The 26,245-nt window shown below is 39.5% G+C and overlaps 1 protein-coding gene across 5 annotated transcripts in view; it reads right to left on the bottom strand.

Annotated features, from left to right (window-relative positions):
• rock2a (rho-associated, coiled-coil containing protein kinase 2a) overlaps positions 1-26,245 on the bottom strand; it is a 232,912-nt gene that overhangs the window by 68,178 nt on the left and 138,489 nt on the right. For all 5 annotated transcript variants that reach the window (XM_087977693.1, XM_043677706.2, XM_043677696.2 and 2 more), the window contains 5 exons: positions 15,945-16,008; positions 12,666-12,754; positions 7,971-8,019; positions 4,271-4,406; positions 234-325 (listed from right to left, as the gene is read on the bottom strand). In XM_087977693.1, the coding sequence (XP_087833819.1) occupies positions 234-325; positions 4,271-4,406; positions 7,971-8,019; positions 12,666-12,754; positions 15,945-16,008 (430 nt within the window). The remainder of the gene's footprint in view (positions 1-233; positions 326-4,270; positions 4,407-7,970; positions 8,020-12,665; positions 12,755-15,944; positions 16,009-26,245) is intronic.

The raw sequence follows: 26,245 nt of genomic DNA, 5'->3' as shown, positions 1-26,245 counted from the left end.
TTTTTTGTCTATCAAACACATCAGCAAGGTTGTGTTATAATTTAACAAATGCTTCGGATAAAAATGGTAAATATCTAACTAAGATTTCTGAAGGTCAAGCCATAGGAATCCTAAAAGTTCAAACAATACAGTTTCATTTTGATATTACAAATACACAGTCAATGCACAAGTACTTCAGTTCCATTGTCTTGAACCAATTTCACAAGATTACTTGCCAAAATAGTTTAACTAACCTGTCTCTGTAATTGAGCCATTTTCTCATTTGAAATTTGAGAGTTCTGATTCCTTTTCTTTAGATCTTCAAGTTGATCCTTCAGACTATTAACTGTGAAGCACAATTTTCTCATGAGTACTTAATAAAATGACATACTCCAACACAGGCTAATCATCTGAAAAGTAGATTTTGCTTTTCTATACAACACTAACATGCAACTTTAGAAGATCTCTTCCTCTGAATTTAGGTACCATCCCCTGGGAAGGCACTGGCAAACACGGATATCCATTTGTTGCAGCAATGGATTGACAAATGCACATGTCCTGACTGACTTCAGCTTAGGGTTTTACAAGAAGTGACTCGGGAGCTAGTGGATTCACTTGTCTTAATTTTTATAAACTCCCTGATTCAGAGGTTGCCCTATTAGATTGCAAGATAACAAAAGTAACTCATTCATTCATAAAAGTTGGGAGACGAAGCAGGAAACTGTAAGCCAGTAAGCTTAATATCGGTGTACTATTGGGAAAATGTTATAAATGATTATTAAATAAGTTACAGGAGGGCATTTAGATAAGTTTAAGGTAATAAGGGAACATCAGCATGGTCTTGTGAAAGAGAAATCAAGATTGACCAGGAGTAGATCTGAGATACTGAATGGTAAAAACAAGGACTGCAGATGCTGGAAACCAGAGTAGAGATTAGAGTGGTGCTGGAAAAGCACAGCAGGTCAGGCAGCATCCGAGGAGCAGGAAAATCGATGTTTCAGACAAAAGCCCTTCATCAGGAATAGAGCTGATTCCTGATGAAGGGCTTTTGCCCGAAACGTCGATTTTCCTGCTCCTCGGATGCTGCCTGACCTGCTGAGATACTGAATGGCCTAATCCTGTTCATAACTTGTGTTCATATTTGATTTATGTTGGTTCAGGGTTATGCTTGACAAGATACTACTGTGGTTTGCTGTTGCATTCCATCATATAGCTAACCAGGAAACCCTTCCCACTCTTACTGCGTACCATCAGGCACAGTGGAAGGATTTAAGGTTAATCAGCCTGTTTGGCCACGCTACGAATGTAACACGAATGACCAGCAAGTCTTGGCAGGGACTTGAATGGGAGCTTCCAGTTCACAGGTAGCAATGCTACCAATGTGCCACAAGACAGCCTCACCATCTCTAAATATACTTTACAACATTATGGTGGCGAGTTGTCCGTAACAGAAATTTCATTAATTCAAGTTGTTCGGCTAACTATTCTGCAAGATCTAGGACTGAATAGTGTGAGATATCTCTCATGAGGTGCTCAGCAGTTTTTGGAAACTTCAGCATTTCAGAATCTTGACTTAATAACCATAGACTCAGAAACAAACTTATGATCTCATTTACGGCAAAAGCTTCGAAGATACTCAATAAGACAAGTTTCAGGAAATAAATCTAATCAATTCCAGGTGATCAACAAATTAGTGAAGTTCATTAAACAACCTATTGATGAGGTCAATTCAATTAAGAATCTTCCAAAAGCACAATTTCAGTTGCTAAGCTGAGTATTCCGTTGAATTTGGATATTGGTACTGCCATTGGCAATTTAACCTTTTATGCCCAAGTAAAGATGCATTGAATAGTTTCCAATAAATCTTTCCGGAGGCTCAATACCGAAAGCAAAAATATCATGCTTCAAGACAGTCTGATAAATTTTGGTTCTGTACAACTTGAGTATCTCATTCTCATTTCTGAGTTCTAATGTTTTAAAATATATTCCATTCGTGCACTGATTACATTTCAGACCTCTGCAATAGCTTTTAGTTATACAATATAATCTCGATTAGCCAAATTTCAGATTATCCAAACAAGATCTCAAGGTCCCGATGCTTGGATAAACTGTGTTATCTGAACAAAATATTCCCCACCCGTGTTGTCTGGATAATCGAGGTTGTACTGTGTATGCCTCCAAATCTCCTAGCCTGTCCTCATTAAGAAAATATTCCAACTTGTCTTGACAGATCCAAACTGGATACCCCCACACTTAAACAATGAACTTCAGACCCATAGTTTTGGCTGTTTCCCTTTGTAACTTTCTCCTTTTATCGACTCAACATGTAGTGTCTCCTAACTTTGTGTCACCTGAAATTTCACCTAAAACATCAACTTATATAGACAAAAACAGAGTTCCCCAAAATCAGGAAAATGTCTGGTCATCTATTTAACAGTTATTTTTAAGCACAGTAGTACCTTGCCAAACATAATATGGGACCACCATTAACACTGCTGAGTACAAATTGGCTGCTATATTTACCAAATGTATAGCTGCAGCTATACTAAGTAATTTATTAGTTGGGAGATGCTTTGGGTCATCTTGAGGACATCGACAGTGCTTTAGTGATGCAAATTCTCTTTTCCTTTAATCAAATGGATGAGATATTTGTTTTTCAATGAAAATGCAACAGCACTTCCTTCTAAGGAAGTGGTTAAGTTCACCTTTACAATTTTGCTGCTTCCACAATAACATGAATAAGATAACTACAGAATTTTTACACAACAAATAGAGACATTTATGCAAGTTAGAGAGGTGTAAGATTTATAAAAGAACTGGGGATGACTGGATAGTAAATATTTAGTTATTTTGGTGGAGGAGATCAGTGTGCTGAGAGCTGCTGCCAAAGTAGCATTGCGAATTACTATTAAGCTGCCTGTAGTTGCTCGGGAAGACATGATTTACCACTGGAGTTTACAATGCAATTAAAGAGAAAGATTTCAAAGGGAGCTGACTGTCAAATTTTTCACACATGAACTGCTAGAGAAGGTGGTAGGTGCAGGTCCAGTTACAATAGGTACAAAAATAGGACAGGTTTAGAGGGATATGGGCCATACCCAGACAAATGGAACTAGTTTAGTTTGGGAAAAGTCTGTTTCCGTGCTGTAAGACTCTGTGACACTATAATAGCATAACAAAGGTCAAATAGACTGCTCTAGTCTGAATAGCACCAAATTAAGTTTCTTGATGAAGAGCTTATGCTTGAAACATTGATTCTCCTGCTCCTTTGATGCTGCCTGACTGGTTGTGCTTTTCCAACACTACACTCTCTGTTCTCCAGAATCTGCAGTCCTCACTTTCTCCTGGTATCAATATTGAGTTAACTTGTGTCTGGCACCTCCAGGAGAAAATGAGCATTCTATCACAATCTTGAATTGAGCTTCAGTGAAGGTGGGGAACCATTAAAGGATCAAGTGGTGAGCCATTTGGCAGACAATTCTGCCTCTCTGAAGCTCTTGCAGCAATGATGTTGGTGACTGGTCAGTCTGGATGACTGGATATCATTACTTCAGTTTAGCTGCTGGCTAATGATATTCGGGCTGGGTAAGGCTCAGACATCATGCTGATGTTGAAGGTTAGGGGCAGGGAATTGTTTGAGATGATTATTACCTAGTGCTTATGAAACCTGAGTGTTACATACAACTTGTCAGCTCAGACCTGGATGTTGTTCAGGTCCTATTATAAATTGGCAAAGGTTGCTTCATTTTCAGAGATCTTAGAAACTGAATTGTTCATCAAAAGACTTGTGCACGAGATTATAATGGAAGGAAGGTAACTAAGCATGATTGGCCAAGAACTATTTCCTGAAGAACTCAGATTAATATTCAAGATTTTCTGGGAATAGTAGTGAGTGGTAGGGATTATGTTTTTGTCATTTTCAGTTCAATTTTGTTTATTCTGATTTCCATCACCATCTTGTTTGCATTGTGCTATCACTATCTTTGCCATTTAATCACTCCTGCCTTCCAACCATCACAAATATTCCCATTTCACCATCTTGCTTCAAACCTGTTTAAGCTCTGATGAAAGGTTACTGAATTAAATGTTAACTCTGTTTCTCTGTCCATAGATGCAACCTGATTGCTGAATAATTTCAGTTTTTCTTTTTTTTCCCTCAGCATTTGCAATATTTTGTTGTTACATCTGTTGGTCTACATATATCAAAAAGCTTTTACTCTGCTGAAAATTTCCTGGCATAATTCTTGCTACAATTGAAAATGTATAGTAATATCAGATAATTGAGTCTTACCTTCATTTTCTAGGCCACGCTTTTTATCAGCTTCCATTTCAGCTTTACGGTGATATTCTGCATTCTTGTGCTGAAGAAGTGCCTTTTCCCGTTCCAGCTGCCTTAATGCTGATTCTACATCTTTTCTACAAGTTATCTAAATGTCAGAGGCTTAATTAATAAACAATATATTTTGAAAATGTCCTCAGAACACGTACTTTTGCTAAAATTGAAATACAGTTCTAAATTAGCACAATTTTTTTAAAAAATTGGAATTATTTTATATTTTCATTTATGGTTACCAGAAATTTCAATCCAAACTAAAAAATGCAGAAAAAATAATCAAATTATGCAACGTGAACAAATTAATAAATCCAATATACTATTATCATAATTTGTCTCATTCCAAACGCAACATATTTAAATATTGTTAACTAAAAAGGCACTAGCCTCTACATAAAACAGAAAGGCACCAAATGAAGATTATTGGAAGGAAACCTGCTAAAGGAATTATGGACTAACTGTACTTATTTTGCACTTCCAACGACTGAAATCCATATTGAATTATCAGACAAGAACTCCACTATTTTCTGTAATTTAAAATTAACTCTTGAATTCTCACTACATACTCCTGTCATGCAAGCCTCTAAAGTCAAAGCTCCATGCTCTGTTATATAAAGTTAAAAAACAAAAAGAGAATATAAACATACGCTGTGATGATTAAACATGCAGGATGCGAGAGGGAGAATGAGTGGGTGCAAGATAGAGTGCATGTGAAAATGAATGTGTTAGAAAGACTGTACATGAGTGTCTGTGTGTGAGAGTATGTCTTTGAGATGGAGAGCGAGTATGAGAGAGAGCGAGAGAGAGAGAGCGCGAGAGCGCGAGAGAGAGCGACAGACGCGGGGGGGGGGGAAGAGGATGTGTGTTGTGTGTGTGTGTGTGTGTGCGCGCGCGCGCGCGAGAGAGAGAGAGAGAGGTGCATATGAGAGTGAATGTGAGAAAATTATTCCTTTTACAAGTTTGGTTTCTATGCGTATGTTGGCTTTGCATCAGGCTTCTGGTGGAGAACTACAATGTAATCGAACTAGTTGAGTCACCATCAAAAAAAATCTTAATGTGATAAAAACAAAATACCTTTAGAATCTAAAAATATGCAGTGTGTGTTGCAGGTTTTGATTCCAGAACATTTTGTCACTTTATCTCATTTTCATTTTTCGCTCACCATTTATTTTTGCTGAATACAAGTATGATGATAATTCATTTCCATTTCAGAAAAGTTTTACAAGGATTTGTTGCCAGGATTGTAGGATTTAAGTTACAGGGAGAGGTTGAATAGGCTGGGCATGTTTTCCCTGGAGTGTCGGAGACCTTATAGAGGTTTATAAAATCGTAAGGAGCATGGATAGGATAGACAAAGTCTTTTCCCTGGCGTGGGGGAGTCCAGAACTAGAGGGCATAGGATTAGGGCGAGAGGGGAAAGATATAAAAGAGACCTAAGGGGCAACTTTTTCATGCAGAGGGTGGCACGGGTATGGATTAAGCTGCCGAGGAAGTGGTGAAGATTGGTACAATTGCAAAATTTAAAAGTCATCTGGATGGGTATCTGAATAGGAAGGGTTTGGAGGGATATGGGCCAGGTACTGGCAGGTGGAACTAAATTGGATTGGGATATCTGTTTGGCATGGAAAAGTTGGACCGAAGGGTCCATTTTCGTGCTGTACATCTCTATGACTGTATAACTCTACTGAGAGGGAGCTTGACGTTTCGGAGGACAGTGTGATACAGGTTGACGTTAGGAAGGAGGATGTCCTAAAAATTTTGAAAAACAAATGGATAAATAAATCCCCTGGGCCAGACAGGATATACCTCAGGTTATTACAGGAATCAAGGGAAAATATTGCCGCACCCCTGGCAATGATCTTTGTGTCCTCACTGTCCACTTGAGTAGTACCAGATGATTGGAGGGTGGCAAATGTTATTCCCTTGTTCAAGAAAGGGAATAGGGATAATCCTGGGAATTACAGACCAGTCAGTCTTATGTCAGTGGTGGGCTAAGTATTGGAGAGGATTCTGAGAGATAGGAATAATGATATTTGTGAAACCATAGTTTGATTAGAGATAGTCAGCATGGCTTTGTGAGGGGCATGTCATGCCTCACAAGCCTTAATGAATTCTTTGAGGATGTGACAAAACACATGGATGAAAGAAGAACAGTGGATGTAGTGTACATGGATTTTAGGTAGGCTTTTGATAAGGTTCCTCTTGGTAGGCTCATTCAGAGTGTAAGGAAACATGGGATACAGAAAAACCTGTCTGTCTAGATACAAAATTGGCTGGCCAATAGAAGACAGAGGGTGATGGTAGATGGAAAGCATTCAGCCTGGAACTTGGTGTCCAATGGTGCTCTGCAGGGATCGGTTCTGGAACCACTGCTCTTTGTGATTTTTATAAATGACTTGGGATGAGGAAGTGGAAGGGTGGGTTAGTAAGTTTGCCGATGACACAAAGGCTGGTGGAGTTGTGGATAGAGTGGAGGGCTGTTTAGGTTGCAACGAAACATTGACAGGATGCAGAACTGGGCTGATAAGTGGCAGATGGAGTTCAACCTGGAAAAGTGTGTAATCATTCACTCTGGAAGGTCGAATTTGCATGGAGAATTCAGGGTTAAAGGCAGGATTCTTGGCAATGTGACGGAACAGAGGGATCTTGGGATCCATGTCCACAGATCCTTCTAAGCTGCCACCCACGTCGATAGGGTTGTTAAGAAGGCATATGGCGTGTTGGCTTTCATTAGTAGAGGGATCGAGCTTAAGAGCGGTGAGGTTATGCTGCAGCTCTATAAGAGTCCTGGTTGGACCACACTTGGAATATTGTGTTCAGTTCTGGTCGTCTCATTATAGGGAAGACATGGAAGCTTTACAGAAGATGCAGAAGAGGTTTACCAGAATGCTGCCTGGACTGGAGTTTTATGAAGAAAGGTTGAGGGAGCTAGAGCTTTTCTCATTGGAGTAAAGATGGATGAGAGTGACTTGATAGGAGTGGACAAGATGTTGAGAGGCATAGACAGAATGGATAGACAGAGACTTTTTCCCATGGCGGAAATGTCCATCATGAGGGAACATAATTTTAAGGTGATTGGAGGAAGGTTTCGAGGATATGTCAGTTGTAGATTATTTACTCAGTGCTGGATTCGTGGAATGCACTGCCAGCAGTGGTTGTAGTGTCAGATACATTAGGGACATTTAAGCAATTCTTGGATAGGCACATGGAAGTTAGTACAATGAAGGCTATGTAGGTTCGACTGATCTTAGAATAGGATAAAAGGCCGGCACAATATCAAGGGCCAAAAGGCCTGTACTGTGGCACTGTTCTGTGTTCATTCCATCGAGATCAGGTGGCAAACTAATTTTCATTAATGCTAATCGCGTGCATATCTTCTCTCTCTATTCCTACCTTGTCTACAACTCTCTTCTCCTTTAGTATAACTTTTACATCATCCATTTCCTTCGTAAGTTGATTACTGCTACAATTGACTACTACATTTATGTTTTACTCTGCCCTGCCTACCAATCCAAGTATCAGAGATGAAAGATCAAGATAATGGAATGTTTAACTTAAAAATGATCTAACGCTGTTTCTATAACTGAGTATAATGGACCTAAATTAGAGACAAAAATTAAAATGCACTTGGACGAGAATACAGAAAACAGTACTGTACCTCATCTTCCAAATCTTTGGATACTTTTTCAAGACGATTACTTGATGTTCTACAAACCAGAAGCACAATGTTATGACTGAGGTTGAAGGAATGAAGTGTCTCCCTGTTCACTTTACTCTATCAGTTACAACTTAAATAATACTACTTCATCCAGTTGCCAAAATGATTACTTAATTACCTTATGCACATCAGATTTTAAACAGAAAGATTATTCAACTCTTAATAAATACAATTATGGCTTATTATCAAAACACAAATTATTCTTTTATATAAGGTTATACAGGCAGAAGGTAATGATAAGATAAAAATAAAAAATCTGGAAGGAAAGAGAAAAAGATTAAAAATTGAAACACAGCTGGTTTTGTTAGTTCTGTGAAAAAAGGACTCAAGTTCAAACAAAAACTCAGATTTAGATTAGATTAGATTACCTACAGTATGGAAACAGGCCCTTCGGCCCAACAAGTCCACACCGACACTCCGAAGAGAAACCCACCCCTCTATATTTACCCCTGACTAATCCACCTAACACTACGGGCAATTTAGCATGGCCAAATCACCTAACCTACACATCTTTGGACTGTGGAAGGAAACTGGAACACCCGAATGAAACCCACACAGACAAGGGGAGAATGTGCAAATTGAACATAGACGGTTGCCTGAGGTGGGAACTGAACCCGGTCCCTGGCACTGTGAGGCAGCAGAGCTAACCACTGAGCCACCGTGCCGTCCCTGTGTAGTTATAATCAAAAAAATTAATATGTTACCAATTTCATATGATCATTTTGATTTCATTTAAAATGTGTGCATACCATGTTATATTCAATCCATTACAGTATTACAATGTATTTAAGACACAGTTTGACTCTATAAAGAATGATCTCCGATCTAAACATGAAAACCAATCAGGTTTACTTTAATATAGTACTGAGAAAAGGCTATATCATCGAAGTTAACATAATTAGGTATGACATTAAACCAAAGGCCCACCTATCCTTGTCCAGTTTGCTGTGAATTTGAACAAAAGTAATGAGTTGCCCCATATTTAGTTCATCAGTGTTCTCTTCATCAACAAAAATAAAGGTGAATAGTAATCATATATGCAGTGTGCAAAGTGGCTGCCTCAATTATCTCTATAAGCAATAACTAAACACAGAACAATCTTGATTATCTGTATGAGACAGGTGTGGAGTATTTTGTTCAGATAACTGATTGTTCGGAAAACTGATCTGATCGTAAACAAAGGAAGTCATACTGAACATAATTACGTGAAAAAGCAGGTTTACAGAGTTTTTATTTCAATCGATAAAATATGTACAAATACTGGATATTGCTTAAAAATTAATGATATTTTACATATAAAATCACTTTTTGTGTAAATGAAATTCATTGTGGTGGAGGTTTAGATTAGATTAGATTAGATTAGATTAGATTACTTACAGTGTGGAAACAGGCCCTTCGGCCCAACAAGTCCACACCGCCCCGCTGAAGCGCAACCCACCCATACCCCTACATTTACCCCTTACCTAACACTACGGGCAATTTAGATTGGCCAATTCACCTGACCTGCACATCTTAGTTATTATTTTTTGAAGAAAACAGCTGCTGTTGCTTGAGGTGCTTGAGTTTGTTTTTGCCAACCATCACATTTGACAATGATCCATCAACTTCGGTTTATGCTTCATACCGCTTCATGAAAAGCCGCAAACCGCTTCGCTAATGGGGTCTGAGGTAGTGTTAGCATCTGAGTTTCCTTATCGCTCACAGTGTCCATACTTTTCCGCTGTTCTTCTGTGACTCTGTTGATAATCTGATCATCACTGAGCATCTCTGTTCCGATGTTGTTGCCACAGTTTACCCAAGCATCCATCTCAGCCTCTACTTAGTCTCCTAATCCCAGATATCTGCAATTCTTACTGATTTGAGTGGTTACCCTTTGATCTGGATGGGTGTCCTCTTCACTGTCACAGCTACCAACATGCAAACCATTGTACCAACACTCTAACTGTCGATGGCTTGATGCGGTCCAGAGATTCAGCAATCATGAACAAAGCATTCTTGACCGTGAATGACTTGATAATTTGTGGCAATCCTTTGCCTGTATTTTCTTCATCGACTATATAGCTAAGTGGTTAGCACTGCTGCCTCACAGTGCCAGGGACCCGGGTTCAATTCCCAACTCAGGCAACTGTCTGTGTGGAGTTTGCACACTCGCCCAGTGTCTGTGAAAGTTTCCTCCGGGTGCTCCGGTTTCCTCCCACAGTTCAAAGATGTGCAGGTTATGTGAATTGGCCATGCTAAATTGCCCATAGTGTTAGGTGCATTAGTCATGGGTAAATGTTGGAGAGTGGGTCTGGGTGGGTTGCTCTTCAGAGGGTCGCTGTGGACTTGTTGGGTCGAAGGGCCTGTTTCCACACTGTAGGGAATCTAATCTAATCTATGGCATGCAACATGTTACGGCAATAATATTTCTTCATTATTGCGATGACTCCCTGATTGAGTGGCTGTAAGTTTGGAGTGGTGCTTGGTGGTAAAAACAAACACTTGACAGCTCCATCTAATTGGCAGTCTATCATAGCATATGACCCTGCGTTGTCAACAAGAAGGGCACATTGCTCAAGTCCAACACTTGCTAAATGTAATCTGATGGCAGGTACAAATTCTTCCTGAAACCAAGATTAAGAAAGTGGATATGTCACCCATGCCTTGTTTTGTGATTTGTATTTCATGGGAAACAAATTCTTGTCACAGTTCTTGAAGCAACATGGATTAGAATTATGCCCAGTGCAGACAAGCAGCAATTTATGAGTGCCAATGGCGTTGATGCAAGGGAAAATCGCAATGCAATACTTCTGCACTGTATGTCCCGATACCTGGTTTGCCTCGGTGAATGCAAGTGTTTTGTCTGGCAATGCACGCCAAAACAATTCACTTTCGTCAGCATTTGTTCAAGTTCATAATTTTCTTCACGGATGATGGATTGTAGTTTCTGTCTGAATTTTTCCACTGTGCTGTCATCCATGGACCTCTGCTTTCCAAGAACGCTGAGTTGCCTAATGCTGTGACAAACGTTAAAATACTGTAACCAGCCTGTGATATGCTGTGATTGGACTCTTGTTCTGCTTCACCTGTATGGATTCGTTCATGGAAACTGGAACCCATTTCTTGTAACATCGGAATCCCCTTCCCACGTTGCTTTGAAAACCACAAAAATATGGCTTGGTTGAGTTATCCATCTTTTGTTGACTTCATGGATTTTCTTTTTAACACATATGAAGTGTCACTTTGGTTGATAAATTTCTCAATCACAGGTCTTACTTTCGCGATGTTGGACACTTGCTTTTGCAATGCTGTATGCTTGGGAAATTTTGATGCACTTTCACCACAATCCAGACGCTGTAAAATCTCGCTTTTCTGTTTGATTGTCAATACGGTTCGCTTTCTCTTCACTGACATGGTTACAGCAACAAACTCAATCACTTATAACAGATACATACTCGGAACAAAGTTGTACAACGAATGAAGACACCACTCATTTTTCCATGCTTTTAAATCCTTCAGCATGGCAATCATTTTTATGTGTGAAAAGTATTTTAACACTGTTTAAAGATCAAACTAGAGAACTGTAAACTAAAGACGTGATCGTTGCACCAGTGTCAGTAACACCTCTTTGATGTAACATTTTCACATGTTCTTCAGTAGAGGTAATCCAAGTTCACTTTTAATCAATGTAAACAAAAGACACGATTGTCACACCAGTGTCTATAACACCTCTTTGATGCAATGTTTTTACAGGACCTTGAGATCTTGTTCCGAAATTCAGATAACTGATGCTCGTATAATTGAAGTTGTTCTGTACACCTGTAATTAGTTGGCTGTGAATTATTGAGATAACATTTCATTTTGCGAACGAAAACACTCTCTTATTCACAGCCATGATTATGGTAATTTAGTGAACTACAGGAAGATTATATTACACACTTAATTTTAAAAATTAAGTACAATGTAGATTATATCACAAGCAAAAACAGATACTGCTAAAAACAGACAGCAAATCAGGCAGTACCTGTGGAGAGAAACAATTAATTTTGGGCTGATGATCTTTCATCAGAGCTCCTGATAAAGGAACATTTACATGAAACATTTAACTCTGCAAATCAGAATGCCATGTGGCCTGCTGAGTGTTGCCAGAATTTTATGTTACTATTGCAAATTTCCAGCATCTGCAGTATTTGGCTTTTGTGTTACAAGATCAACAATTTTTTTAAAATGATTTCTTCAATATGCAATTAATTCTTACAAAAATAATGCTTTCCAAAATGAAATTGTAATTAGTTCCCGACATTTTTTTGTTGAATCATGCTCATCAAGGTGATAAATATGAGGAGTGGCATTAATCAACTTACTATTGAGAAAAAGCAATTGATGGCAAACATGCTCAAATCACACAGTATGGACTAGATTCATACTAAACTTGTCACTCTAGCAACCCAGAAAGGACTCCAGCAACAGCCTCATAACAGAAACAAGTACTGCAATAGTAAGAAATGTACAAACTTTCATGCTAACCGTCCTTTAGACAAATATAGATAATTATGCTCAAAAAACATTTTAATGTACATAAAACAGATTACTTTTAATTCTTCAAGCTAAGTTGGATTCAAACACAAGTTCTAAATTGTCCATGTTGCCACATACCTATATTTTTGTTCCATTTCGTCTTTGGCTTGCATTTCATTGTTCAATTGTTCTTCAAGGTGATGTAACTTCTTCTGTAGCTTTGCGGACTATAGTGATAATATGAACACGTGCAACATTGCAATAAGTTTGTACACAATTATTTTTCAGAAAAATGTTGTCAGAGATAAAGACAATACCTTTCTAAATTATCCTATGCATAGGTATAAATGGTTGAATGTTATTTTATATTTCACAAATTATTAAATATTATTGTATCATTTACTATTTACTTCTGTGTCATTTTTCTTAAGTTGAATTTGTAAAATCCACATTCGTCACACTTGTACTACATTCTGTTTTTTAATGGTAGCTTTTTAAAACTGAATATCAATTACCAATAACTTACTTGCACTATACTACTCTGCATGAAGTAATATTGTCATTTGCTTTCTATATTGTACAACCAAGCCATACGAATCAAGAAGAATGAAATAATTAAAATAAAAACACAAAGTGCCGGAGAAACTCAGTATGTCTGACAGAAACTGTGTAGAGAAAAACCGAGTCAACATTTCAAGTTCAGTATGGCTCATGTGATATAAACTGAGAGATTTATCTAATTATTTTCATATCATTTATTCCAAGTTTGGGACTTTAGGTTTGAATTTGTAAGTTGTAGGTTTTCTCTATATGTCTGAAATTAGTAATTAATTTGTGACTATAGCAATGGTGATTTCTTTTAAAACAGTTTTTGAGACCAAGCTTTAGAATTAGTGAGTTTTTTGTGCAAATTGGTAAAATTTTACAAATGAATATGATAAAAGAGTTCCAGATTAGACAGTCAAGACGGTATTTCTGAACTTATGGGAAACACCCATAGCTTAGAGGGAGATATTTTTCTTAATTCTACTTTGAGTTTTGGACATTCTCTGAAGTCCTTCAGTGAAAATGCTTGTACAGATCAGTGCTCCTGAGAAGGGAAGCATATAGTGTTAGTCCCAGACCAGATGCGGTTGGATAAAACCTTGAAGAGGTTATTTAAAGCTTATTATGTTTAGGCTCAGGTGTATACCATCTGCAGAGTGAAGCTGTATACAGGTCCACTCTATAATTTAAAGTCACAGATGGCTTAAGCCTAACGAGCTGTTAAGAATCAGAGACACTGGAGTGAGCAATGTTTTCGAGTACAAGGTGTGTTTATGAGTACGAGATGTGTCATAGGTACTAACAAAAAGCTGTTGCTTTTCTTTTAACTTATTAAGAAGTGCCTTATATTTTCACTATGTTTAAAGATCTCTGAATTTTTATTACAAGTAGATAGTATGGTTTATTTTATCTTAATAGTTTTTGTTAATAAACTTCTGTTTTATAATTGAAACAAAATTAGTGTTACATGTTTACACTTCAGTGAGACAGCACTGCATTAAAATGAAAATGAATGAAAATATAATCTATCAAGTCAAGTTTCAGTCTTGGGTCAAACTTGTCCATTAATAGTATCAGCTGTAATCACAACAAACTTCCACCCTCAAGAACAATCACACTGGACGCGAAACGTTAGCTCTGTTTCTCTCTACATGGACGCTGTAAGACCTGCTGAGTTTCTGCAACAATTTGTTTTAATTCAGATCTCCAGCAAGTACTTTGCTTTTGTTAGAACAAAATAACTTTTCTATTTGCTCAGTTGAACTGAAAATTTCCATATGTTATACAAATAAAATGCATCATGGAGGTCCATGATTTATAGCAATTTAACTTTAACAAGCTTGGTTTATGTAATTCAAATACTCAACTTTTCATCCTGACAATGTTTGCATGAATTAATGTCATTTATTTTCTATTACAATAAAATTATAATGTCTACTTGGCACAACATAAATTTAAACACAGCAAAGTCAACTCAATGTAACCAATGCCAGTTTAAACAGGGAAAATTATTTACATAATATATTGTTTTAAATTTCTGAACTAAAATTTTTACTATTTGCATTAGTATTCAAATTAAGAAAAATGCGACTTCAATAAACCATCCTTATCCCTAATGCCCACCTCCACAAAAGTACCAACTGACTATTTAGTTCTAATGAATAGAAATATTTTAACAACCCACATTTTGAAAGAAGTCCACAGATTCAATTTAGCTGACTTCTTTAAACATGCCATCTATTGTCTGGTGAACTGCAAAGATTCACAAAGCAGGTTCAAGGTTCAACCCTAGTCTTTACTGGGGCTAGAGAGACATGACAGTTGGTCTCACTACTCTAAGTTAGAGGGGGAAATGTTCCACAGTTTCACCTCAAAACACTATGTGGGAACCCTCAACTGAATTATCAATGTGAGTCTCAAATGAAAGGACTGGGCTGAGAAAAGATCCATAAGCATTGCACCCATCCTTACTCTCTGCTCTTGTTGTCTGATAACCTATTCATGTTCAATATTTGGGACTTAAGAAGAAAACTTAAGATTGCTGAATGCTTATGAAACTATAAATCCAGAAGTAAATAGTTTCAAAAATAAACTGGGAAAAATAAAGTCAAGAGAAAATTAATATCAATTTTCAGAGTTTCCTTTTCTTATTTCTTTCAATCATGGTTTCTCTCGCATCCTTTCACAAGTACTGAGTAAGTACTGATGATATCAGTAGCAAAGCAAATGGCTTGGAGGAGGTAGAAGCAAATAGTATATGAAGTCAAACTGAAATTACTAATTGCTGCAGGCATGATATGGTAGGTCCTGCTAAAGAGGAGAAGCATTAATGTTTATGCAAAAGATAATCTAACAGAAAAAGATATGCACTGTCACACACTGCCACCATAACCTCTACCGCCCAAAAATATTAATCAGTATATTTTATTTTGATTCTTATAGGGCTCTCATTAGTATTGATTCAATCTATCTACATAAAATCATTTCGGTTCAATCGACAGGCACAAGCCTAAATGAATATCAATTATACTTTGGGCCCACAGTACTTAGTTTCAATTCAACAAGAGCTGAGGAACAGTACTAATTAGCATTTTAGGTAGGTTTTTGCTATTTTCAGATTTCAAGCATTCAACTATTCGGACAATGTTTATTCAGAATACAATGAAGTGTTATTCTTAATTGTCGCCTGGCAGTAGTCCCAAACATTAATTGAAAAGTAACATTAAATAAAAGCTCTAATTAGTAAATGCAAAGTAGGTTGCATCAGATAAACTAGATTTAAATGGAGTGGCAGCTAAATTATGTTCATACTACTTAAAAAAAAATTCAACATTATTTTACATTGTAACTATTAAACAGATTTACACCCACCTCAATTTTATTGGGTAAATTAGGCTCATTCTCTTTGTACGATGCAGGCGAGTCACTTAGCAACCTGGGGGAGAAACACAACCCTTCTATTCAACATTTGACAACTTCTGTGATCATTCCAATGCACTCGTTTTTTAATTAAAGCTCTCTTGATCTCCTACAGCTTAGTGGCTTTAAGTGCTTAGCTGAATCATAGAGAGCAAGAATTTTTTTCAAAAATTATTCATTCAAATGACTTTGGCATTGCTACCAAAGCCAACATTTACTGTCCATTCTTAATTGTTGCACTACGATGAAGGCACAATTAAGGAGGTTGTTCATGATTTCTGATCGAGGGACTGTGATAGTTTTTCAAGTCAGGATTGTGTACAACTTAGAGTAGTACTTAAAAATGTGCTGTTCCCTGTCTGCCTGTTTCTCTAGCTGGAACAGATCATGTTCTTGGGCGGTCTATCAAAAGGTGTCTTTGCAAGTTGTTGCAATGCATCCTAAAGCTGGTACACCCTGCATTCAAATTGCAAAGATGCTGAAGGAATGAATAGTTACATCAATAAATTGGCTGCCAATCAATTGCGATTCCCTGGAGGACTCCAACTTTGCACGTTATTGGAGCTGCATCTATCCAGGAAAGAGAAAATTATTCCATTGCGCTCTTGAATTATGATTTGATGGTAGCATCCCTACATTTATCATTATGCTGGCATGAAGGTCACTGATGATGGTTACCCTGAGACAAACATCATGAGCAACTCTTTCAGCAATGTCCTGGGCTGAGATTATTGACCTCCAACAATTATAACTATATCCTTAAGATCAGAGTATTTCCTACCAGTATTCTGGCAGGCAGGTTTTCTACTGCAACACCGCTAGATTTAAACTAAGTAGCGGGGGGGAGGGGACAAGCTGGATGTTTAAAAAGGAATTTGAAGGGAAAGTTAGAACAAGAGAAGTCAAGAAAGACAACTGTATTAATGAGGCAGAAAACTCGGAAAGGCATCATGCTGGAAGGTTGAGTGAAATAAGGGTTGATGGGAAGGGTGAGAGCAGTAACAAATTAAAAATACTATACATGAATGCACGAAACATTAGACATAAGATGGATGAGCTTGAGGCTCTTTTGGAAATTGGCAGATACGATATTGTGGGGATAACTGAGACGTGGCTTCAAGTGGACAGGGCCTGGGAAATGAATATTCAAGGATACACCTGCTATCGTAAGGACAGACTGACGGGCAGAGGGGTGGGGTGGCCTTGTTAGTAAGGGATGATATTCAGTCCCTTGCGCGGGTGACCTAGAGTCAGGAGATGTAGAGTCAGTGTGGATAGAGCTTCGAAATACCAAGGATAAAAAGACCCTCTTGGGAGTCATCTACAGGCCCCCAAACAGTAGTCTGGATGTTGGATGTAAGTTAAATCAGGAGCTGAAATTGGCCTGTCGCAAAGATGTCACTACAGTTGTTATGGAGGATTTTAACATGCAGGTAGACTGGGAGAATCAGGATGGTATTGGGCCACAAGAAAGAGACTTTGTGGAGTGCCTCAGAGATGGATTCTTAGAGCAGCTGGTGCTGGAGCCGACCAGGGAGAAGGCAATTCTGGATCTGGTATTGTGTAACGAACCAGAATTGGTCAGAGACCTCGAAGTGAAGGGGCCATTGGGAAGTAGTGACCACAATACAATAAGCTTCAATCTGCAATTTGAGAGGGAGAGGGTACAGTCGGAAGTGATAGTACTTCTGTTGAATAAAGGGAATTATGGAGCTATGAGGGAGGAGCTGGCCAAAGTTCAATGGTGCAATACCTTAGCAGGGATGACCGTGGAGGAACAATGGCAGATATTTCTGTGTATAATGCAGAAGTTGCAGGATCAGTTCATTCCTAAAAGGAAGAAAGATCCCAGGAGGAGGCATGGGCGGCCGTGGCTGACGAGGGAAGTTAAGAAACATATAAAGTTAAAAGAGAAAAAGTATAACATAGCAAAGATAAGTGGGAAAACTGAGGACTGGGAAGCTTTTAAAGAGCAACAGAGGATTACTAAGAAGGAAATACGCAGAGGAAAAATGAGGTACGAAGGTAAACTGGCCAAGAATATTGAGGAGGATAGTAAAAGCTTTTTTAGGTATGTGCAAGGCAAAAAAATGGTTAGGACAAAAATTGGGCTCTTGAAGACAGAAACAGGGGAATATATTACTAGGAACAAAGAAATGGCAGAGGAATTAAATGGGTACTTCAGATCTGTGTTCACTTGGGAAGACACAAGCAATCTCCCTGAGGTAACAGTGGCTGAAGGACCTGAACTTAAGGGAATTTATATTTGCCAGGATTTGGTGTTGGAGAAGCTGTTAGGTCTGAAGGTTGATAAGTCTCCGGGGCCTGATGGTCTGCATCCCAGGGTACTGAAGGAGGTGGCTCGGGAAATCGTGGATGCGTTGGTGATTATTTTCCAGAGTTCAATAGATTCGGGGTCGGTTCCTGAGGATTGGAGGGTGGCAAATGTTATACCACTTTTTAAGAAAGGTGGGCGAGAGAAAGCAGGTAATTATAGACCAGTTAGTCTGACCTCAGTGGTGGGAAAGATGCTGGAGTCTATTATAAAGGATGAAATTACTGCACATCTGGATAGTAGTAACAGGATAGGACAGAGTAAGCATGGATTTATGAAGGGGAAATCATGCTTGACTAATCTTCTTGAATTTTTTGAGGATGTAACTATGAAGTTGGACGAGGGAAATCCAGTAGATGTAGTGTACCTGGACTTTCAAAAAGCTTTTGACAAAGTTCCACACAGGAGGTTAGTGAGTAAAATTAGGGTGCATGGTATTGGGGGCAAAGTACTAGATTGGATTGAAAATTAGTTGGCTAATAGGAAACAAAAGGTAGTGATAAACGGCTCCATTTCGGAATGGTAGGCAGTGACCAGTGGGGTACCGCAGGGATCCGTGCTGGGACCACAGCTTTTTACAATATATGTTAATGATATAGAAGATGGTATCAGCAATAACATTAGCAAATTTGCTGATGATACAAAGCTGGGTGGCAGGGTGAAAAGTGATGAGGATGTTAAGAGATTACAGGGTGAACTGGACAAGTTAGGTGAGTGGGCAGATGCAGTTTAATGTGGATAAATGTATGGTTATCCACTTTGGTAGCAAGAACAGGAAGGCAGACTACTACCTCAATGGAATCAATTTATGTAAAGGGGCAGTACAGAGAGATCTGGGTGTTCTTGTACACCAGTCAATGAAGGCAAGCATGCAGGTACAGCAGGTAGTGAAGAAGGCTAACAGCATGCTGGCCTTCATAACAAGAGGAATTGAGTATAGAAGCAAAGAGGTGCTTCTGCAGCTGTACAGGGCCCTGGTGAGACCACACCTGGAGTACTGTGTGCAGTTCTGGTCTCCAAATTTGAGAAAAGACATTCTGGCTATTGAGGGAGTGCAGCGTAGGTTCACGAGGTCAATTCCTGGAATGGCAGGATTACCTTACGCTGAAAGACTGGAGCGACTGGGCTTGTATACCCTTGAGTTTCGAAGACTGAGAGGGAATCTGATTGAGACGTATAAGATTATGAAAGGATTGGACACTCTGGCAGTAGGAAACATATTTCCACTGATGGGTGAGTGCCGAACCAGAGGACACAGCTTAAAAATACGGGGTAGACCATTTAGGACAGAGCTCAGGAAAAACTTCTTCACCCAGAGAATGGTGGCTGTGTGGAATGCTCTGCCACAGGGGGCAGTGGAGGCCCACTCTCTGGATTCATTTAAGAAGGAGTTGGATAGAGCTCTCAAAGATAGTGGAATCAAGGGTTATGGAGATAAGGCAGGAAGAGGATACTGATTAGGAATGATCAGCCATGATTATATTGAATGGCGGTGCAGGCTCGAAGGGCTGAATGGCCTACTCCTGCACCTATTGTCTATTGTCTACTACCCACTGACATCATTTTTTCTAGGGCTTCTTAATGCCACACTCCGTCAAATACTACCTTGGGGAAGACCGTACCACCTCACTTCCCACTTTTTCTGGTGGATATCCACACAACAACTGTGCTGGAATATCTAGCTCATGTCATCTGCAGTGTGGCCAGGATGCCTTCAGACAAAAGCTGGCATTGCATCCAATGTCCTCAGGCACGATTGATAAAGGTAAGAATCTCACAACACCAGGTGATAGTCCAACAGGTTTATTTAGAAGCACTAGCTTTCGAAGCACTGCTCCTTGATCAGGTGGTCTGATAAAGGAGAAGTGCTCCGAAAGCTAATGCTTCAAAATAAACTTGCTGGACCATAACCTGGTGTTGTGTGATTTTTAACTTTGTTCACCCCACTCCAACACCAGCACCTCCAAATCACTTCCGGATAGCATGTGAAGAGCAACAAATTGATAATTGGCATCTGTGAAGCTGAGAACCGCAGCAGAAGACAGAAGTTAATCAATGACATAGCTCTTCAGGCTGAAGATGTTGGGAAAGCTTCAGATTAATCTTCTGCAATTTAGTTTGAGTCAGAAAACTGGAGCTGTGGCGTATGCACTAAAATCCACTCAGCGCTGGAGGCAGCTGGTAGATTAATACAGATAAACAATGCAATGTAGCTTGCTATGCAATGGGAATTGGTTTAAAGCATGGGCACTGCAGACAAAATAAGATGGTCAGCATACATTCTCTACACTTAAAAGTTAATGCTTGAATTATTCTGGTGATTGGTATTGAAAAGATAAAGGAACCATACAATTCTAAGGAAACACCATATTGTTCTGTGAGAATAGAGCATGTGAATCATTGGATAACTCTTTCAGAGGGACAGGCTGTTTTTCTGCTCCATGACTCCATAGGCAAGAGATCTTAAATACTTTTTTGAACAAGGACCTTGAAGAAAATGGTGTATATGCATACAACTATTTGGCAAAGGAGACCTGATGCTATGTTAGGACAATGCTAACTTGTTAGTTTGGAGTTCAACATTTTAGTCAATACCATTTCAACAGCGGGAAGGATTCTTCACCAGTTCTATTTAAAGGGTTTAAATCCAAATGCAGATTAATATTTGGATGATTTTTTTCCTAGCTATTATTCCAATTCTACAAATTTCAAGCAGCTTGTTTGGTTGATTAAAATTGTAACATTTTCAGGAAGTGGTTTGGCAGCTGCAGAAGAACTTTTTACTCACTTCCAGGCTTTTCCACAAACTGGATGCTCAGAGACACTGATTCATGAGCAGGTTACTCCTTTGGAATACAGTGCCACAGGGAGAATGAACAGAGGCCATACTGTCCAGGACACAATTAACTGATGGAACTAGAAGGGATTGGGGCTGTGGGAAAAGGAGGAATCAGTAGGTCACATATACACATAGTATTCAGAGACCATTTCTGAAAATTGAGCCACAGAAAGGAAGCTGCGTAATGTCCATGCTTTGGTAAGATACCCCAATGAAAGTGTGACATCTGCCACAAACCCAGAATAGGGAAAGAACCACACGGCCAGTGGCTGAGAAGGTGACCATAACAGTGAATCATTATGGACCTGCCTCCTGCACTTGCAGCATTTCACATTTTGCTAGCACTTTATGTGACTGAGGTCACAGACCTCTCTATTCAATGAGACAAATGTGGAACAAGTACCCAAGAATTGCTAGGATGACAGGCTTTCCTAAGGTGCAGGGTTGCAATGGTTGCATGCACATCATTTTGTGGGCACTGTGCAGCAACTCTGTCGTAGGTAAGAACCAAAAGGGGTTCCATTCCCTTTCGCAGACTAACACCCAGCATTCAATAGTTACAGCAGTTACTAAGCCTTAATTCTTGGACTGTCCTCTATTTCAACTATATTCAAGTTGCCTTGGAAAACAAAAGGTGGCTATCGTGCATCAGGATTTATACCACTGACAACATGGCTATTGAAACTAGTACACAGCCTGTGCACAAAAGAAAATTCATACTGCCATACAAAACATTATAGAGCTGGCCACTGTCATGTTGAAACAAAGAATCTGCTCCTCAGGCTGCTTTGCAGCAGTCACACTTTACTTAACAGAACATCAAAATTTATCATCATTTGTTACAGGGTGGAAACTTCATTATTATGAGGAGACATTGCCACCAATTATACAGAGAGTAGTTAAGGAGCATGAGGTAGAGAAAGTGGAGGAAGAGGTAACCAATAAAACCTCTCTCTATCCAGATTATTGATGAAGAACCCATCTGGTTGCAGTAACTGCAACCTGAAATTGCTATTCATAAACAGCCTTATATTCCCTGTATCGCTGACCTTCAGAGTGTGCTTACTTATAATGCAAAGTTACTACAGAACAAACATTGCAAATCAAATTTACAAATAAAATCATTCAATATTGCATACTAAAGCCAAATAATCACTTTAGTGCATTCACTAGTATGCCTTTGCCTTGTCTACTGATTCCATGCAGTGTTGAAACATGTGGCTGAAACATGTCTGGTAGAAAACTGGTTTTCAGTTGAAGAGACTGCAGACAGTTTGGTTTGCTGTCAAGCACCAGCAAAGGCACTGGCACAATGGCAGTGGTTGGAGGATATATCCATCCTAGGACAAGCCAAACAAGGACACGCACGAGAATTCCTAGAAGCATGGCATTCCAACCGGAACTCTATCAACAAACACATCGAGTTAGACCCCATCTACCACCCCCTGAGAAAAGGAACACGAAGTGACTTCACCACAGGAAATGACATCACCAACCCAAAGAAATCCAAACATATAAATAAAAAGCAGGAATTTTCAGCATTGCTTCACGAGGTCCACTGTCATCCTCAAACAGAGCAAGTTTGTGCTCCACTGAGCTGGTGCTATTCCTCAAAGGTAATGGCCTAGGAATTCTAGTAACCTGTTGGATGACAGGTTGTTAGTTGGTTGTGACAACCTGCAAGTCCCATTGGGCATAACAGATTCGCAGCCATTACAACAATAATTTGATCTTTAATAATCTGTTCCAAGTTAGAACTTGGAATCTCTGACATCAGACACCGGCCACCGTTTCATTGTTGGCTGCACTCGTGCCCATGGAATTATTAGCCACTATCATGTTAGAAAGAATGGGTTCCAACTTCTGTGAAAAGCCCGGTGGAAAGTTGAGAGTGGACTGATCCATGTTTCTTGATACCAAACATGTCCTGCTAGTTGGCTTCACAATGAACCAAGCATTTTGTGTACACACTGATCAATCCCCTTCTATATGTTGCGCCAGTGTTCATCCGCAGTTAAATGGGTACAGAACACAGGTGCAACCTCGCCTTCCAGAGAACTTGCACCTGCACAATCTTTGTCCCTTGCCCAAGTTGGAGATGATTTGTTCCCAATTTCTCACAACAGCTATGTGCCTCCTCCAACTTATCTTCCAAGATACTGTACTGTCAGGATCTAAGCAGATACCTGCAAGTATGAAATCAAGTGATGGTGCTGTGTCTTTACCATGGTGTTCCACTACATGGGCAAGGTTTGATGTGGTCAAGTAAGAAGTATACATTTATGCTTCAATATGTGGATGAAAACATAGCTCTGCTCTCTTGGAAGAGAATCTCCAAGCCTCCCTTAATACCTTCACAGAAGCATATCTGGTCTCAGCTGTAACCTCAAGTAGACTCAAATTCTTTACCAATCTGCCCCAGGTTGAATTCTCGCCCATCCCTCCCATTATGATCAACTGACAAATCCTCCCACATGTGGAACATTTTCCCTATATGGGAAACTACCTGCTATTGAAGGCTGACATTGATGTGAAGATTCAACATCACATCTAATCTGTGAGCACTGCCTTCAGGTGCCCAATGATGAGTGTCTTCAGCAATTGTGACATCTGTGCCGATACAAGATCCTTGTGTATAAGGCATTCATCCTTCTAACATTTCTATATGGCTCTGAAACTTACATTAGCAACATTTAAGCGACTCTTGGATAGACACAGGGATGATAGTAAAATGAAGGTTATGTCGATTAGTTTGATCTTACAGTAGGATAAAACGTTGACAACATCGAGGGCCCGTGCTGTAATGTTCTATTCTATGTTCTATGTACTCATAGATGCCATGTCAAGACCCTTGAAAAGTACCAACAACACTATCTGACGCAGATTCTCTGCTTCAGCTGGGAGGACAGGCATGCTAACACTGGCTTTCTTGAAACAGCCAATAGCACCAGCGTCAAGGCTGTCAACCAAAACAAATTCCGCTGGGCGAGACAAATGCTTAGGATGCCTGAGTTCCAACTGCCAAAGCATATCATCTTCACCCAACTCAAGGAAGGCACTCAAACAACAGTTGGTCAAAGGAAGAGTTTCAAAACCTCCCTAAAGGCTATTTTCAAAAAATGCAACATAAATGTCAATGCATAAAAGACCTTCGTTCAGAAGAATTGACTTGGTGAAAATTAAGGAACACAATTCTTCAAAAATATCAATTAGAAGAACAAGTATAGAAAAGAAACCAGAAAGAAACACCAGCAATCTCATGGTCAAGGACCATAAAGTCATAGAGATGTACAGCACGGAAACAGACCCTTCGGTCCAACCCGTCCATGCCGACCAGATATCCCAACCCAATCTAGACCCACCTGCCAGCACCCTCCATGTCCCTCATAATTTTGTAAACCTCTGTAAGGTCACCCCTCAGCCTCCGTCGCTCCAGGGAAAACAGCCTCAGCCTGTTCAGCCTCTCCCTATAGCTCAAATCCTGCAACCCTGGCAACATCCTTGTAAATCTTTTCTGAATCCTTTCAAGTTTCACAACATCTTTCCAATAGGAAGGAGACCAGAATTGCACGCAATATTCCAACAATGTCCTAACCAATGTCCTGTACAGCCGCAACATAACCTCCCAACTCCTGTACTTAATACTCTGACCAATAAAAGAAAGCATACCAAACGCCTTCTTCACTATCCTATCTACCTGCGACTCCACTTTCATGGAGCTATGAACCTACACTCCAAGGTCTCTTTGTTCAGCAACACTCCCTAGGACCTTACCATTAAGTGTACAAGTCCTGCTAAGGTTTGCTTTCCCAAAATGCAGCACCTCACATTTATCTGAATTAAACTCCATCTGCCACTTCTCAGCCCATTGGCCCACCTGGTCAAGATTCTGTTGTAATCTGAGGTAACCTTCTTCGCTGTCCACTACATCTCCAATTTTGCTCACTTCCACTTTGTGGAAATACTTGCTGATTGTGTGGTCATAAATGTGACTCTAAAATCAGGTTTAGCAGCCACACAAGAGCCACAAAATTTCTAAGGGGTCAACCATACTCATTGGCAAATGATTCCCAAATACAATATATAAAAGGGAGGTGAACTATCTGAACTTGATATGCAAGCCTTTGTTGATAGCGATTGCTGACAGAGAGTGATAGTGTGGTGATTTGAGCAGTGACCGAGGCCAGTGGTGTGGTTGAAAGCACATAGTAGTTAGAGTTAACTGAAGCATGAGATCATAGGCCATCTACCAGCACTACACCCGCTCATGGCTCAACTCCTGACACTGACAATAAAGCACATATATGGAGGGCCTCCCAACCTGAAAGTGTGCATTTCTCCTATTTTCCATCAAATCTCCAGTGCACTGTTTACAATCCTTAGAATACTCACTCTCGCACACCTGTTTCCCAAAAGCATTCCCTTCCTGCATGATTGCTCCAGCCACAACTCACCATGTCTACATGAGGCTCAGGTTGGATTTAAGCAGAGCATGTTAGCTTTAAGTAGTGCTAGAAAGAAATGGATTGTGTGCTCTCTGCCGATGCATGCAGCAACCAGTCCAGAAAGGTCGGAATTAGTAAGCTACTTGAATGACATTAAACAGGCATTGCTGAAAAATGTGTTGCTGGAAAAGCGCAGCAGGTCAGACAGCATCCAAGGAGCAGGAGAATCGACGTTTCAGGCATAAGCCCTTCTTCAGGCTTATGCCCGAAACGTCGATTCTCCTGCTCCTTGGATGCTGCCTGACCTGCTGTGCTTTTCCAGCAACACATTTTTCAGCTCTGATCTCCAGCATCTGCAGTCCTCACTTTCTCCTAGTTAAACAGACATCGGTTAAGCATGCATTGCTTTAACTGGGCCCATCTTTAGCAATTATCCAGCATAATTCCCAGAATCTCAGCAAAGAAAGAAATTGGAGGCAAAAGAGAAAAAACTTTTACCTATTTTTATAAAAAATATAACTTTTTGATTTTGAGCAGTACTGGCAACAAATACTGACAAGCACATGCATCCACCAGTATATTTATATGATAAGGGTAGTTTTCAAAATTTGTAACGCATATAACACATGCAAAC

This window comes from Chiloscyllium plagiosum, unplaced genomic scaffold, assembly GCF_037043375.1.
Source record: "Chiloscyllium plagiosum isolate Xiang-an unplaced genomic scaffold, Cpla_swu_hap1 HiC_scaffold_3, whole genome shotgun sequence".
In the NCBI taxonomy this organism is placed as follows: domain Eukaryota; kingdom Metazoa; phylum Chordata; class Chondrichthyes; order Orectolobiformes; family Hemiscylliidae; genus Chiloscyllium; species Chiloscyllium plagiosum.
The sequence above is the reverse complement of the archived record's forward strand: the minus strand, read 5'-3'. Positions and strand labels throughout refer to the sequence as shown.